The sequence below is a fragment of the Pseudophryne corroboree genome, chromosome 5, assembly GCF_028390025.1.
Source record: "Pseudophryne corroboree isolate aPseCor3 chromosome 5, aPseCor3.hap2, whole genome shotgun sequence".
Taxonomy (NCBI): Eukaryota; Metazoa; Chordata; class Amphibia; order Anura; family Myobatrachidae; genus Pseudophryne; species Pseudophryne corroboree.
Genome location: NC_086448.1, coordinates 387,309,380 through 387,324,585, shown reverse-complemented (window position 1 = coordinate 387,324,585; position 15,206 = coordinate 387,309,380). Strand labels below are relative to the sequence as shown.

At 47.7% G+C, this 15,206-nt stretch overlaps 1 protein-coding gene across 6 annotated transcripts in view; it reads left to right on the top strand.

Annotated features, from left to right (window-relative positions):
- Positions 1 to 15,206, top strand: part of CTNND2 (catenin delta 2) — a 1,915,824-nt gene that overhangs the window by 586,948 nt on the left and 1,313,670 nt on the right. For all 6 annotated transcript variants that reach the window (XM_063922708.1, XM_063922704.1, XM_063922707.1 and 3 more), the window contains exon 4: positions 4,352 to 4,386. In XM_063922708.1, the coding sequence (XP_063778778.1) occupies positions 4,352 to 4,386 (35 nt within the window). The remainder of the gene's footprint in view (positions 1 to 4,351; positions 4,387 to 15,206) is intronic.

The window sequence follows — 15,206 nt, the reverse complement described above, 5'->3', positions numbered from 1 at the left end:
ATCTTGTAAATCTTGTTTAGTGGGTAGGGTATTCATGTAGGCCAATATGTCTTGCAGATCCTTGCTACCCGATGAAAGCGCTTGCGGTGTATCCGCGTTTGGGGGAGATGGGTGGTGGGCCGGTGAAAGAGATGGGGGTGCTGCTGCAGGGGGATTATCAGTTGGAGCGGGAGAGGTAGGTTGTAGAAAGGGCCTCATTGCAGATTGCGACATGTTCCCCCGGAGAGTCGGTTTGCCTGTCTTCTGAGAAGATTTCTTATTCTTGGGCATCGCTTGAGTAGCTTGATTTCCCTATGTCGAGTTGACGAGATAGCACATGATCACGTTTATCAGGTAAGTGCCTTCAGCGGTATGGCTCCCCGTGGGTTGGCTTCAGCAGCACATTACGGCATCGATGGCCGCGTCAGTTATCTCAGGTGCATTTCTTATAACGTCGCAGGCTCTGAGATGTCGAGGTGGGACCATTTAGTATCTTTTATATAAGCTGAGATATTTTCCACCAGTAAATTACTTCAGGTTAACCACTGGGGGGAGCCCTTGGCATGGGTTTTGTTATGGAGCCAGTGGTTTGATGAACCCTGGTGCCTGCAATGTGTCCAAGGGGAGTCCCTGGATTCTGGATGAGGGCTAGGCCGTAGCCTGTAGGAGGGAGGTGAGGATCTCTTCCAACTCTAAAGTCCGACCGCGGAGGCAGAGGAGTGGTGAAACCCCTTTAGCAGCTAGACGGGGGTGAGATGGTGAGGGGAGAGTGTGCTGACGCGTGTCCGGCGGGGCCGCGAGGCAGCGGTCCCCAGCTAGGGCTAGTATCTGGGGTTGCAGCGGGTCCCGGGGTCTGTGCGGCGTGTGGCAGGAGAGGGTGACGTGTCTCCCCCTGAAGATGATACGGCGGCCGAGCGGTCAGGGCGGGAAAGGTCTCCGCGTCTCGGAGCTGCGGGCGGGAAGCAGCGGTTCAGTGTGGGCAGTTGGTGTGACGATCGCGGGCCTGGCTCCGGTTATGGAGCAGACTCACCGCTGCAGGTAGGGTCCGTCACTGGGTCCTATGTGCTGGTCCCGATGGATGCAGGGAGGGAGGGAGGCCCGGTCTCAGCGGGGTACCCGTGTGCGCCGAGCGGGTTCCTCCGGCTTCCGTTTCACTCCAGGCCCCGGCTTCCGTCCGGGGAGGTAGGCCGCAGTCCGCAGGAGCGCTTAAAAGCGCTCCCCGACTCCGCGGGCTCCCCAGATGTTGACAGCAGGGTCAGGAAAGCTTATGGGGTGTTTTGTGGCTTGATAGGGGTGTTGAAGTAGGGGGTAAGGAGGCTTTATGTGTGCTGTTTAGGGAGAGCTGTGGTGTTGCACTTCTGCTCAGGTTGCCAGCCGAGGTAAAACTTGTTTAACCACCTTCTTACGTTTAAATTTGACCGGATTTTTAGAGACAGCCGCAGGCTCAGGTTCATCAGAGACCTGAAGAATGAGCCTGATAGCCTCAATCAAATCAGGGACAACCACCATTGACTTCCCTTCCCAATTAGAAGCATCTGAGTCAGTGTCTTTGGGGTCAGTATATGCACCATCCTCCTCAGAGGATGTGTCCGGAAGAGCAGTGGATTGTGAGGAAGTAGCGTCCCGTTTAGAAGACGTCTTAGTCTTAGGTGGGCGAGAGTGAGATTTAGATTTAGTCAGTGACCGGTTCAAGTGCTGTAACTGAGTTGAGATTTGATCCGCCCATGGCAGATTAACTGCAGGGACCATAAACTGCAGCATTGGCACAGGTAATACTCAGTATAGCTATATATGTAAACAGCAGATATCACAAAACACAGTAGATACTGGATGTATATCACAGGGTGTTTGTACCACACAGCCCTGAATGTATGCACTCTTTCTTAACTAACACTGTCCCTTGACAGGTAGAATACTTAAGTGTCCTGTAAAATGCACAGCGCTGGCAATCAGGCGGCTTTACAGAGGAGGATTTGCCACAGCAGTCCCAGGAACAGCACAGCTCCGTTGTGATGGCGGCTGACAGGGAGTGAGGGAGAGATATGCAGCTCCATGGTGGGAACATTTACCCAAATGGGGCCCTGGGGCTGAAGGAGGGGCTACAGGTTAGGCCTTATCCCCCTGCTGGCTCCCCCACCGGGTGCTGCGGGCTTGTTAAAAACGGGATTTTATAAGAGCAAAAACCCCTAATGTGTCCCGGTGACTAGTGGAGCGGCTGCCCTTTACAGTGTCCACGCCAGCACGCGCGGCCCGCCAACCCACGGCCGCGCCGGATCGCGGTAACAGCGGGCCAAAGTGACCCCTTACCTCCCCTTGTACCTACGGCCACGCGATCCCAGAGGTCAGTGGCGAGTGTGTGTGACTAACAGAAGGACACCAGAGCCTCCGCTGTAGTTACCCAGCAACCAGGGCGCGGGAGTATACAGCACCACTGGGGGAGTGATGGAGCTGCAGCAAACGATGTCTATTTGACATACATAAAAGCTGCAGCCCTTGAAGTCTTCAAAAGTTCTTCTTTTCTTCTGAAATAAGCTGTAATATGGGCTGCAATAGCAGCCCTCCTGTTGATTGCCTGCTTACTGCATGGCACCAACTTACAAACTGAGCTCCTGTGCACGGAGGCGTGGTTATAGAGGAGGTGGCGCTGTGCATCTTGGGAACAGTCAAAGCTTTGAGCCTGTTGGTGCCTCGGATCAAGATCCTACTCTACACCCCAATGTTAATCCTTGTGAAGCCCAGTGTACCCCGCAGCATATATATAGCATACATTACACATAGATTACACATACATACAAACATATATACATATTATATATACCTATACATACTCTAGAAAAAGCAGCTGGGAGGGAGGGAGGGGGTTACAGAAGTGGCTGCTACATCCAGGGGATAAGGATATAAGGAACATGTAGGGTTTGGGGAGAAGGAAGGGGGAGGGGCCACGCTTATTAAAGTGATTACTGTGTACAGTGCTATACACATACAGTACATAGTGTGTGACACACTGACACTAGACTTACCATTTGTGCTGTGTTAGTGTTGAACTTCAGCCTGCAATTTCATCCAGACCAGCACGCCTCCTGTTTGGGAAGGGTGTGGGGTTGTCTGTGCTCCGATTGGCTGAGTGACTGAATGATGTGTCACTCTGCGAATCGGAGCACAGCAGATATTGCTGGGGAGTTCCTGCACAGAGTTGGAATCTCCTCAGCGTTACAGCAGCAGGTCAGTCCATTGTACGCAGTACAGCAGCTGAAGTAATGACTGTTGTATACAGCTTCTCCCTTACCAGTCACCAGCCGATCCTGCATTGGCCACACACCCCGGTGATAGCGGGCGGGGTTACAGAGCAGGGGACTGGAAGCTCACTGGGGATTTATCCAACTGTGCGTGCAGTCCGAGTCTGAGGTTAGTAGACGAACATGGGGGCAGGGATTCAGACTGGTCAGGGGGGGGGGGGGGATGTCAGGTAGATTCGGGGGAGACATGGCAGAGTTACAGATAGGCCTTCGGATTGGGGTTGTGTGGGCCTATTTTCAATATTGACCCTGGAGCTGCAGTTCCATCCGCCCCATTGTTAATCCGGCCCTGTTTTACATCAGCGTTAAGTCTGTGAGTCTAATGTGTGGGAGGCTACCCCGATAACTCAATCCCTAGAAGGTGGTGGAAAATTGCTACAAGCCCTTTGGAAATCATATCGGAAGTCACATTTTCCTTGCAGTGACGTGCGGTGGGGTGAGGCAGGTGAGGCAGAGCCTTTCCTGTCATACTAACGTTTGTACCAGAGTTTTGATTGTATAAAGTATATGAAAAATACAAAGAATATGTTTGAAATATCTTCTTTACATTATTCTATTCATTTTTATAGCCAAAACTCTGGAGTAAAAAGTCTATGGCAGGTGAGGCACTGCTTATCTTTTCCACACATCTCTGATCAAAACTCACCAAATCTCCAGGAGTTTATACTGCTGCACCTGTGTATAATACTCACATGTACCCTTTGGCTCGAATTTTGTATGTAAATTTGGCTCTGGGGCTAGTTAGTGCCTTCTTAGCCTTTTAACTCACCGTACGTCCCTGGTTCTTTGGGGTGTTCATATCATTTTTAACTGTATTACAGTATTGTTTGTTCTTTTCTCTCTACATGTACTGTTGAAAAATTGTCTGAAAGAGGCACCGGGTGCACAGATACTGTATACAGGGGAGTAAGGACTTTTTAATATTTGTACATAGCGCCGTCTGTTACCAATATATTGTAGATTACATTTTTTTATTGTATGATATAATTCAACATTTATAAGACATTTTCTATTTTGTTGAAAAAAACTATGTTTTTTATTTTAAAAATAATATATCCTACTTTCTTTCTTTTCAGTTCCACGGAGGAACAGTACCGCTGGCAAACTCAAGGTGAAAAATTATTTATTTTTTTGTATCTGCAGTCATATTATGTGGATTAATTTACATCTTTTATGTAAAAAATATAATAATTTTAATATTGGGGTAAATGTCATGGCCTGTACAATGCCAAGATTGTGAAATTCTGTGAGTATGCCTGATGTTTTAAAGGGGCAATCATGTAAAAAGCAAAACCAGGTGCAATATTTAACATTTTCAGCATGCGAAACATTTTTTATTTATTTATTTCCTTTATTAATAATTAAAGAAAGATTTCTCATTAACTATGAACACAACAAATAAAAATTATTGCTAAATTGAGAAGATCTGACTGCTCAGCACGAAAGCTGGATATAAACTGCAGGACAGTGCAGATAACCAGCTGACACAGACTAATGCTGGGTACACACTGGCAGATATATTGGCCAATCAGTTGGTTGTCCAATATATCTTTTACTGATCTGCAGGTGTGTACAAGCAATATGTCCGTGAAAGACGTCTTTCACAGATATATTGCATCTGCTGTGCGACACAGCAGATGACCAATATATCTGCAGATATATTAGTGCATCTTTCAGTGTGTATGAACAATCTCCATCTGCTTATATAGCTGCAGATCGATTGAACAGCAGATATATCTTTAAGATATATTGGTGCATCTTTCTGGGTGTATGAACAACCACCATCTGCAGATATATCTGCAGATCGATTGAACAGCAGATATATCTGCCAGTGTGTACCCAGCTTAAGGGGTATACAGTATTTACTAAAGTGCTTAGAAATGGAGATGGTGCCCACAGCAACCAATCAAATTCTACGTATCTTTTATCTAGCATCTTAAAGATAATAACCAGCATCTGCTTGATTGCTATGGCCAACATCTTAACTTCTAAACACCTGCACTTTAGTAAATATACCCCTAGGAGAGGAGAAATGGCAAGATAATTGGACATGATGTATGGGGCGATCTCCATTCAGAGCATGAAGTTGGACTAACAATATCAGGGTGGATTGGGCAGGTTTGATAACCAAACCAATCTATCCTTTTTCAGGCTGTGAACGATTATCATTCAGGTTCATACACTGAATAATAACCGGTCAAACCAGTCATTTGACGGGCTGGTTTGCAGTATTATTGTGCAGTGTATGGCAGAGAAATTAGTCAGTCCAACAAAATCTGGGTTGTTTGGAGTTATACTGTAAGTCAAATTGTGTTATTGATAAAGAGTGCAGTAGAGACTGAGGGCCTAATTCAGATCTGATCGTGGACTGCGTTTTTTTGGTTTTTTTGCTGTTCTGTGATCAAATAGTCGCCGCCTCCAGGGGAAGTGTAAATTCGCTGTGCAAGTGTGCGATCGCATGTGTAGCTGAGCTGCAAAAATTCACTTTGTGCAGTGTGTGTGCAACCCAGGACTTACTCTTCCAGTGCGATGAGAACAGGCTGATCGGGGCCGCAGCTCACGTCCGACACCCTCCATGAAAACGCTTGGGCACGCCTGCATTTTTCTGGACACTCCTTGTAAGCGCTCAGTTGACACCCACAAATGGCCTCCTCCTGTCAATCACCTTGCGAATGCCCGTGCGAACGGATTTTTCGCACCATCCCGTCGGTGTCCGGCGATGCCCGTTGTTGTTGTCCAATGCACCTGGCATTCCGGTGCATATGCATGCGCAGTTTGGACCTGATTGTCCGCCGTGCAAAAACGCAGCCCAGTGATCAGATCTGAATTAGGCCCTGAATGCAATTAACCTGTAGTGCAATCTGCTATCAGCAAGTAATTTGCTTGCCAATAAAGAGTATTATTTTATCTATTGACATAAATTAATTTGCAGCCAGTTGCTTTACAGACTTGTTAAAACCAGTGACATTGGTATTGCATTTACTTTTTAAATTAGATTTAAATCACATTTTAAACTCAGGACTTTTACTAGGATGGCTTTAATATTGCCTTTTACCAAAATGATATTGCTATATGTATTTATAGTTTACATATAATATCAGGGGCATAGCTATACGTAATGGGGCCCCCCTACACCGCACCACAACCCAAAGCCTCCCGCACTGCACCCACACGCACCTTGTGTTGTCCGTCCCCATCCCTCCTCATGCACGCACACCCACACCTACCTACTCACTTTCTGTGCTCCATGGCTTTTCCTCTTGTAGCAAAGTGCTGCTGCAGCAGGAACATCTGCTGTCAGTGTCCTGGCGGGCTCCATCCTCACCGATGCTGGGAGAAGTTGGGCTAACCAATGCCACGCCTCCTGCTAGCATCATTGAGGATGGAGAAACAGAGCCTGCAGTGACACTGCTAAAGCAGGTGATGCCACAGGGCAAAGAAGTTGAGGTTAATGTGGCTGACAGGCAGTACAAGTGGGTGTAGGGGGAGTGCTGGAGGTGACATGGGCCCTATAGCAGTCGCACACCCTGCACCTACTATTTCTATGCCTATGTATACTATGTCAGTATATATAGAAAAAATGATGGGACTATGCTAAGTAGTAGGACACAAGTTGCAAATTTAAAATGTATTGTGCTACATATACATATGCAGAGCTGGATGAAAATGTGAGATACAACCAATTCTGTATAGGAAGCAAAATGTATTTTTTTGGGATGCATTTTACATGTGCAATTACTTACCATTGGCATCAATACCCAGAACTGCATGGATCCCTGGGAAACCTGCAGCATGAAGTCCCCCATCATAGTGACACACCGCTTTAAATGATTCAGCATGGGGTTGTATTCACGAGCAGGATAATATAAATGTGTTAAAACTCCAATCCACGCTCTCATTATCTCCCGCATTGATTATTGCAATAGTCTCCTAACTGGTCTTCCCAAAACGAAACTCTCACCACTACAATCCATTCTGAATGCAGCGGCGAGGCTTATCTTCCTCGCTAGACGTTCATCGTCTGCAGATCCACTCTGTCAGTCCCTCCATTGGTTACCTGTACTCTACCGCATTCAATATAAAATACTTTTACTCACACACAAGGCCATTAACCAAACTACACCAACGTACATCACTTCGCTTATCACAAAATATCTCCCAACCCGACCTCTTCGCTCTTCACAAGACCTGCGTCTCTCATCCACACTCATTACTCGCTCCCACTCACGACTGCAGGACTTTCATCGGGCTGCACCCACTCTGTGGAATGCCCTACCACGCACAATAAGACTCTCCTCTAGTCTCCAAACCTTCAAGCGTTCCCTCAAAACTCACCTCTTTAGGCAAGCGTATCAAATTCCTGAACCGCCCACATAACTTTCATAAACCTTCCTATCAAATTACATCCACTCTGTACAGTCCACACATATCCTCACATGTCTGTTCATTCTATGCAATAGATAGCACCTTTCCTTGTGTACATATGCCTATTTCCCTATAGATTGTAAGCTTGCGAGCAGGGCCTTCCTACCTCTATGACTGTTATCACCCAGTTTGTTATTGTTATTTCAAATTGTAAAGCGCAACGGAATTTGCTGCGCTATATAAGAAACTGTTAATAAATAATAATAATAAATAAATGTGTCCCCCAGGAAAAGTCGGTCCCTTGTTGATAGCTATATGGTTGTTCACACACGCCAGGGAGGTGGATATGTTGTAAATAGAAACAACATTTTTTTTTGCAGGCTAACTACAGGTCCCAGCTAGATCTGTCCTTACTAAAATGACTGGGTATGCTGGCACTGGCAGAAATACATGCACCAGTATTCAAATTGCTGCCAGGGCATGCTAACACTTGAGGAACCACAAATGCCAGCCTGCCAGGGCATCCAGGACCATTAATTACCTTCCAGGTGATCATCCGCAGTACCTGTACCACAATATTCTCTTATTTGCCAGCAGCCTAATGCTGCCAGCAAACACTTAAAGTCAAATGTGCATGATTAACAGACATCTGCACTTACACATACTTTTTTTTTACCCAGTAAGGATGCAGAAAAGAGTCAGTAAATGGATAAAGCTAGAGAAAACACTGATAAGTAAATCCAGTGCTTAAAGTGGCCCTAGAGAATTGGTGAAATTCCCCCCTCCCCAGCCCCTTAGTTCTAAAGGGGCATGGTCTCAACAAAGAAAGGGACGTGGTCACGCAATAGTATCCCATTATGCCGCACAGTAGCACAATCTTATTCAGATTACACCACATAGTGGTGTCCCTTATTCATGTTATGACACACATTAGTGCCCCTTATACACAAGGCCCACAGTAGTAGCACCACTAATACACATAATGCCCACAGCAGTAATGTCCATTATACAATGCCCACAGTATTAGTGCCCCTTATGCAATGTTCACTGTAGTGGTAGTGCCCACAGAGGTAGTGCCCCTTACGTGGAGCCCATAGTAATGGCGCCCCATATGTAGAGTAATGGTGCCCATTATGTCCCCAAGAGTGATGCCCCTTATGAAGTGCCCCCTATACAATGCCCTCATTAGTAGTGCCCCCAGTAGTAATGCCCCTAGTGGTAATGCCCCTGTGTAGTATTGCCCCCAGTAGTAATGCCCCTGTGTAGTATTACATAGTAACATAGTATCTAAGGTTGAAAAAAGACAATTGTCCATCGAGTTCAACCTATTTGTGGTCTCCTATGCACGATTATTTTGTAGAAAATTTTGACTGAAGTTGATGACTGCTGTTACGTTTTACCCCTCTTTTTTATAATAACCATAGTGCGTGACTATGCCCCGTAAGCCTGGATATCCTTATCCATTAGGAATTTATCTAACCCGTTCTTAAAGGTGTTGACTGAGTCTGCTATTACAACTCCCTCAGGCAGGGAATTCCAAACACGTATCGTCCTTACCGTAAAAATAAGAATTTACTTACCGATAATTCTATTTCTCATAGTCCGTAGTGGATGCTGGGAACTCCGAAAGGACCATGGGGAATAGCGGCTCCGCAGGAGACTGGGCACAAAAGTAAAAAGCTTTAGGACTACCTGGTGTGCACTGGCTCCTCCCCCTATGACCCTCCTCCAAGCCTCAGTTAGGATACTGTGCCCGGACGAGCGTACACAATAAGGAAGGATTTTGAATCCCGGGTAAGACTCATACCAGCCACACCAATCACACCGTACAACTTGTGATCTGAACCCAGTTAACAGCATGATAACAGAGGAGCCTCTGAAAAGATGGCTCACAACAATAATAACCCGATTTTTGTAACAATAACTATGTACAAGTATTGCAGACAATCCGCACTTGGGATGGGCGCCCAGCATCCACTACGGACTATGAGAAATAGAATTATCGGTAAGTAAATTCTTATTTTCTCTGACGTCCTAGTGGATGCTGGGAACTCCGAAAGGACCATGGGGATTATACCAAAGCTCCCAAACGGGCGGGAGAGTGCGGATGGCTCTGCAGCACCGAATGAGAGAACTCCAGGTCCTCCTCAGCCAGGGTATCAAATTTGTAGAATTTAGCAAACGTGTTTGCCCCTGACCAAGTAGCTGCTCTGCAAAGTTGTAAAGCCGAGACCCCTCAGGCAGCCGCCCAAGATGAGCCCACTTTCCGTGTGGAATGGGCTTTTACAGATTTTGGCTGTGGCAGGCCTGCCACAGAATGTGCAAGCTGAATTGTACTACAAATCCAACGAGCAATAGTCTGCTTAGAAGCAGGAGCACCCAGCTTGTTGGGTGCATACAGGATAAACAGCGCGTCAGATTTTCTGACTCCAGCCGTCCTGGAAACATATATTTTCAGGGCCCTGACTACGTCCAGCAACTTGGAATCCTCCAAGTCCCTAGTAGCCGCAGGTACCACAATAGGCTGGTTTAAGTGAAACGCTGAAACCACCTTAGGGAGAAATTGAGGACGAGTCCTCAATTCTGCCCTGTCCGTATGAAAAATTAGGGAAGGGCTTTTATAGGATAAAGCCGCCAATTCTGAGACACGCCTGGCTGAAGCCAGGGCTAACAGCATTACCACTTTCCATGTGAGATATTTTAAGTCCACAGTGGTGAGTGGTTCAAACCAATGTGATTTTAGGAACCCCAAAACTACATTGAGATCCCAAGGTGCCACTGGAGGCACAAAAGGAGGCTGTATATGCAGTACCCCTTGACAAACGTCTGAACTTCAGGAACTGAAGCTAGTTCTTTCTGGAAGAATATCGAGAGGGCCGAAATTTGAACCTTAATGGACCCTAATTTTAGGCCCATAGACAGTCCTGTTTGCAGGAAATGCAGGAAACGACCCAGTTGAAATTCCTCTGTAGGGGCCTTCCTGGCCTCACACCACGCAACATATTTACGCCAAATACGGTGATAATGTTGCACAGTTACATCCTTCCTGGCTTTGATCAGGGTAGGGATGACTTCATCCGGAATGCCTTTTTCCTTCAGGATCCGGCGTTCAACCGCCATGCCGTCAAACGCAGCCGCGGTCCTTTCTTAGAGGTAGAGTCCTCCGTGAGCATCTCTTGAAGTTCCGGGTACCAAGTCCTTCTTGGCCAATCCGGAGCCACGAGTATAGTCCTTACTCCTCTCCTTCTTATGATTCTCAGTACCTTGGGTATGAGAGGCAGAGGAGGGAACACATACACTGACTGGTACACCCACGGTGTTACCAGAGCGTCCACAGCTATTGCCTGAGGGTCCCTTGACCTGGCGCAATATCTGTCCAGTTTTTTGTTGAGGCGGGACGCCATCATGTCCACCTTTGGTTTTTCCCAACGGTTCACAATCATGTGGAAGACTTCTGGGTGAAGTCCCCACTCCCCCGGGTGGAGGTCGTGTCTGCTGAGGAAGTCTGCTTCCCAGTTGTCCACTCCCGGAATGAACACTGCTGACAGTGCTATCACATGATTTTCCGCCCAGCGAAGAATCCTTGCAACTTCCGTCATTGCCCTCCTGCTTCTTGTGCCGCCCTGTCTGTTTACGTGGGCGACTGCCGTGATGTTGTCCGACTGGATCAACACCGGCTGACCCTGAAGCAGAGGCCTTGCCTGACTTAGGGCATTGTAAATGGCCCTTAGTTCCAGGATATTTATGTGAAGTGACGTTTCCATGCTTGACCACAAGCCCTGGAAATTTCTTCCCTGTGTGACTGCTCCCCAGCCTCTCAGGCTGGCATCCGTGGTCACCAGGACCCAGTCCTGAATGCCGAATCTGCGGCCCTCTAGAAGATGAGCACTCTGCAACCACCACAGGAGAGACACCCTTGTCCTTGGAGACAGGGTTATCCGCTGATGCATTTGAAGATGCGATCCGGACCATTTGTCCAGCAGATCCCACTGAAAAGTTCTTGCGTGGAATCTGCCGAATGGAATCGCTTCGTAAGAAGCCACCATTTTTCCCAGGACCCTTGTGCATTGATGCACTGACACTTGGCCTGGTTTTAGGAGGTTCCTGACTAGGTCGGATAACTCCCTGGCTTTCTCCTCCGGGAGAAACACCTTTTTCTGGACTGTGTCCAGAATCATCCCTAGGAACAGCAGACGTGTCGTCGGAATCAGCTGCGATTTTGGAATATTTAGAATCCACCCGTGCTGTCATAGTACTACTTGAGATAGTGCTACTCCGACCTCTAACTGTTCTCTGGACCTTGCCCTTATCAGGAGATCGTCCAAGTAAGGGATAATTAAGACGCCTTTTCTTCGAAGAAGAATCATCATTTCGGCCATTACCTTGGTAAAGACCCGGGGTGCCGTGGACAATCCAAACGGCAGCGTCTGAAACTGATAGTGACAGTTCTGTACCACAAACCTGAGGTACCCTTGGTGAGAAGGGCAAATTGGGACATGGAGGTAAGCATCCTTGATGTCCAGAGACACCATATAGTCCCCTTCTTCCAGGTTCGCTATCACTGCTCTGAGTGACTCCATCTTGAATTTGAACCTTTGTATGTAAGTGTTCAAGGATTTCAGATTTAAAATAGGTCTCACCGAGCCGTCCGGCTTCGGTACCACAAACAGCGTGGAATAATACCCCTTTCCCTGTTGTAGGAGGGGTACCTTGATTATCACCTGCTGGGAATACAGCTTGTGAATGGCTTCCAATACCGCCTCCCTGTCGGAGGGAGACGTTGGTAAAGCAGACTTCAGGAACCGGCGAGGGGGAGACGTCTCGAATTCCAATTTGTACCCCTGAGATACTAGCTGCAGGATCCAGGGGTCCACTTGCGAGTGAGCCCACTGCGCACTGAAATTCTTGAGACGGGCCCCCACCGTGCCTGAGTCCGCTTGTAAGGCCCCAGCGTCATGCTGAGGACTTGGCAGAAGCGGGGGAGGGCTTCTGTTCCTGGGAAGAGGCTGCCTGCTGCAGTCTTTTTCCCCTTCCTCTGCCCCGGGGCAGATATGAGTGGCCTTTTGCCCGCTTGCCCTTATGGGGACGAAAGGACTGAGCCTGAAAAGACGGTGTCTTTTTCTGCTGAGAGGTGACCTGAGGTAAAAAAGGTGGATTTCCCAGCCGTTGCCGTGGCCACCAGGTCCGATAGACCGACCCCAAATAACTCCTCCCCTTTATACGGCAATACTTCCATATGCCGTTTGGAATCCGCATCACCTGACCACTGTCGCGTCCATAACCCTCTTCTGGCAGAAATGGACAGCGCACTTACTCTTGATGCCAGAGAGCAAATATCCCTCTGTGCATCTCGCATATATAGAAATGCATCCTTTAAATGCTCTATAGTCAATAATATACTGTCCCTGTCCAGGGTATCAATATTTTCAGTCAGGGAATCCGACCAAGCCACCCCAGCACTGCACATCCAGGCTGAGGCGATTGCTGGTCGCAGTATAATACCAGTATGTGTGTATATACTTTTTAGGATATTTTCCAGCTTCCTATTAGCTGGTTCCTTGAGGGCGGCCGTATCAGGAGACGGTAACGCCACTTGTTTTGATAAGCGTGTGAGCGCCTTATCTACCCTAGGGGGTGTTTCCCAACGCGCCCTAACCTCTGGCGGGAAAGGGTATAATGCCAATAATTTTTTAGAAATTAGCAGTTTTTTATCGGGGGAAACCCACGCTTCATCACACACCTCATTTAATTCATCTGATTCAGGAAAAACTACGGGTAGTTTTTTCACACCCCACATAATACCCTTTTTTGTGGTACTTGTAGTATCAGAAATGTTCAAAACCTCCTTCATTGCCGTGATCATGTAACGTGTGGCCCTACTGGAAAATACGTTTGTTTCCTCACCGTCGACACTGGAGTCAGTGTCCGTGTCTGGGTCTGTGTCGACCATCTGAGGTAACGGGCGCTTTAGAGCCCCTGACGGTGTTTGAGACGCCTGTACAGGTAATAACTGATTTGCCGGCTGTCTCATGTCGTCAACAGTCTTTTGTAAAGTGCTGACACTATCACGTAATTCCTTCCATAAGACCATCCAGTCAGGTGTCGACTCCCTAGGGGGTGACATCACTATTACAGGCAATTGCTCCGCCTCCATACCATTTTCCTCCTCATACATGTCGACACAACGTACCGACACAGCACACACACAGGGAATGCTCTGATAGAGGACAGGACCCCACTAGCCCTTTGGGGAGACAGAGGGAGAGTTTGCCAGCACACACCAGAGCGCTATATATATATACAGGGATAACCTTATATAAGTGTTTTTCCCTTATATAGCTGCTGTATAGATTTATCTGCCAAATTAGTGCCCCCCCTCTCTTGTTTTACCCTGTTTCTGTAGTGCAGGACTGCAGGGGAGAGTCAGGGAGCTTCCCTCCAACGGAGCTGTGAGGGAAAATGGCGCCAGTGTGCTGAGGAGATAGGCTCCGCCCCCTTCTCGGCGGCCTTTCTCCCGCTTTTTTAAGGAAAAATTGGCAGGGGTTAAATGCATCCATATAGCCCAGGAGCTATATGTGATGTATTTTTTGCCATCTAAGGTGTTTTTATTGCGTCTCAGGGCGCCCCCCCCAGCGCCCTGCACCCTCAGTGACCGGAGTGTGAAGTGTGCTGAGAGCAATGGCGCACAGCTGCGGTGCTGTGCGCTACCTTATTGAAGACAGGACGTCTTCTGCCGCCGATTTTCCGGACCTCTTCAGTCTTCTGGCTCTGTAAGGGGGCCGGCGGCGCGGCTCCGGGACCCATCCATGGCTGGGCCTGTGATCGTCCCTCTGGAGCTAATGTCCAGTAGCCTAAGAAGCCCAATCCACTCTGCACGCAGGTGAGTTCGCTTCTTCTCCCCTTAGTCCCTCGGTGCAGTGAACCTGTTGCCAGCAGGATTCACTGAAAATAAAAAACCTATACTTAAACTTTTTCACTAAGCAGCTCAGGAGAGCCACCTAGTGTGCACCCTTCTCGTTCGGGCACAAATATCTAACTGGAGGAGGGTCATAGGGGGAGGAGCCAGTGCACACCAGGTAGTCCTAAAGCTTTTACTTTTGTGCCCAGTCTCCTGCGGAGCCGCTATTCCCCATGGTCCTTTCGGAGTTCCCAGCATCCACTAGGACGTCAGAGAAAAAGCCTTTACGCCGTATTGTGCGGATTCTCCTCTCCTCTAACCTGAGCGAGTGTGCACGAGTTCTCTGTGTTGATCTAACCAAAAACAGGTCCTGCGCAAGATCTGTATAATGTCCCCTTATATATTTGTAAATGTTGATCACGTCCCCTCTTTATCTCCTCTTTTCCAGTGTAAACATGCCTAGTCTTGTAAGCCTTTCCTCGTATTCCAGCGTCTCCATACCCTTAATTAGTTTGGTCGCCCGCCTTTGAACCTTTTCTAGCTCCAGGATATCCTTTTTGTAGTAAGGTGCCCAGAATTGTACACAGTATTCAAGGTGTAGCCTCACAAGTGATTTATATAACGGGAGTATAATACTCTCGTCCCTAGCATCAATTCCCCGTTTTATG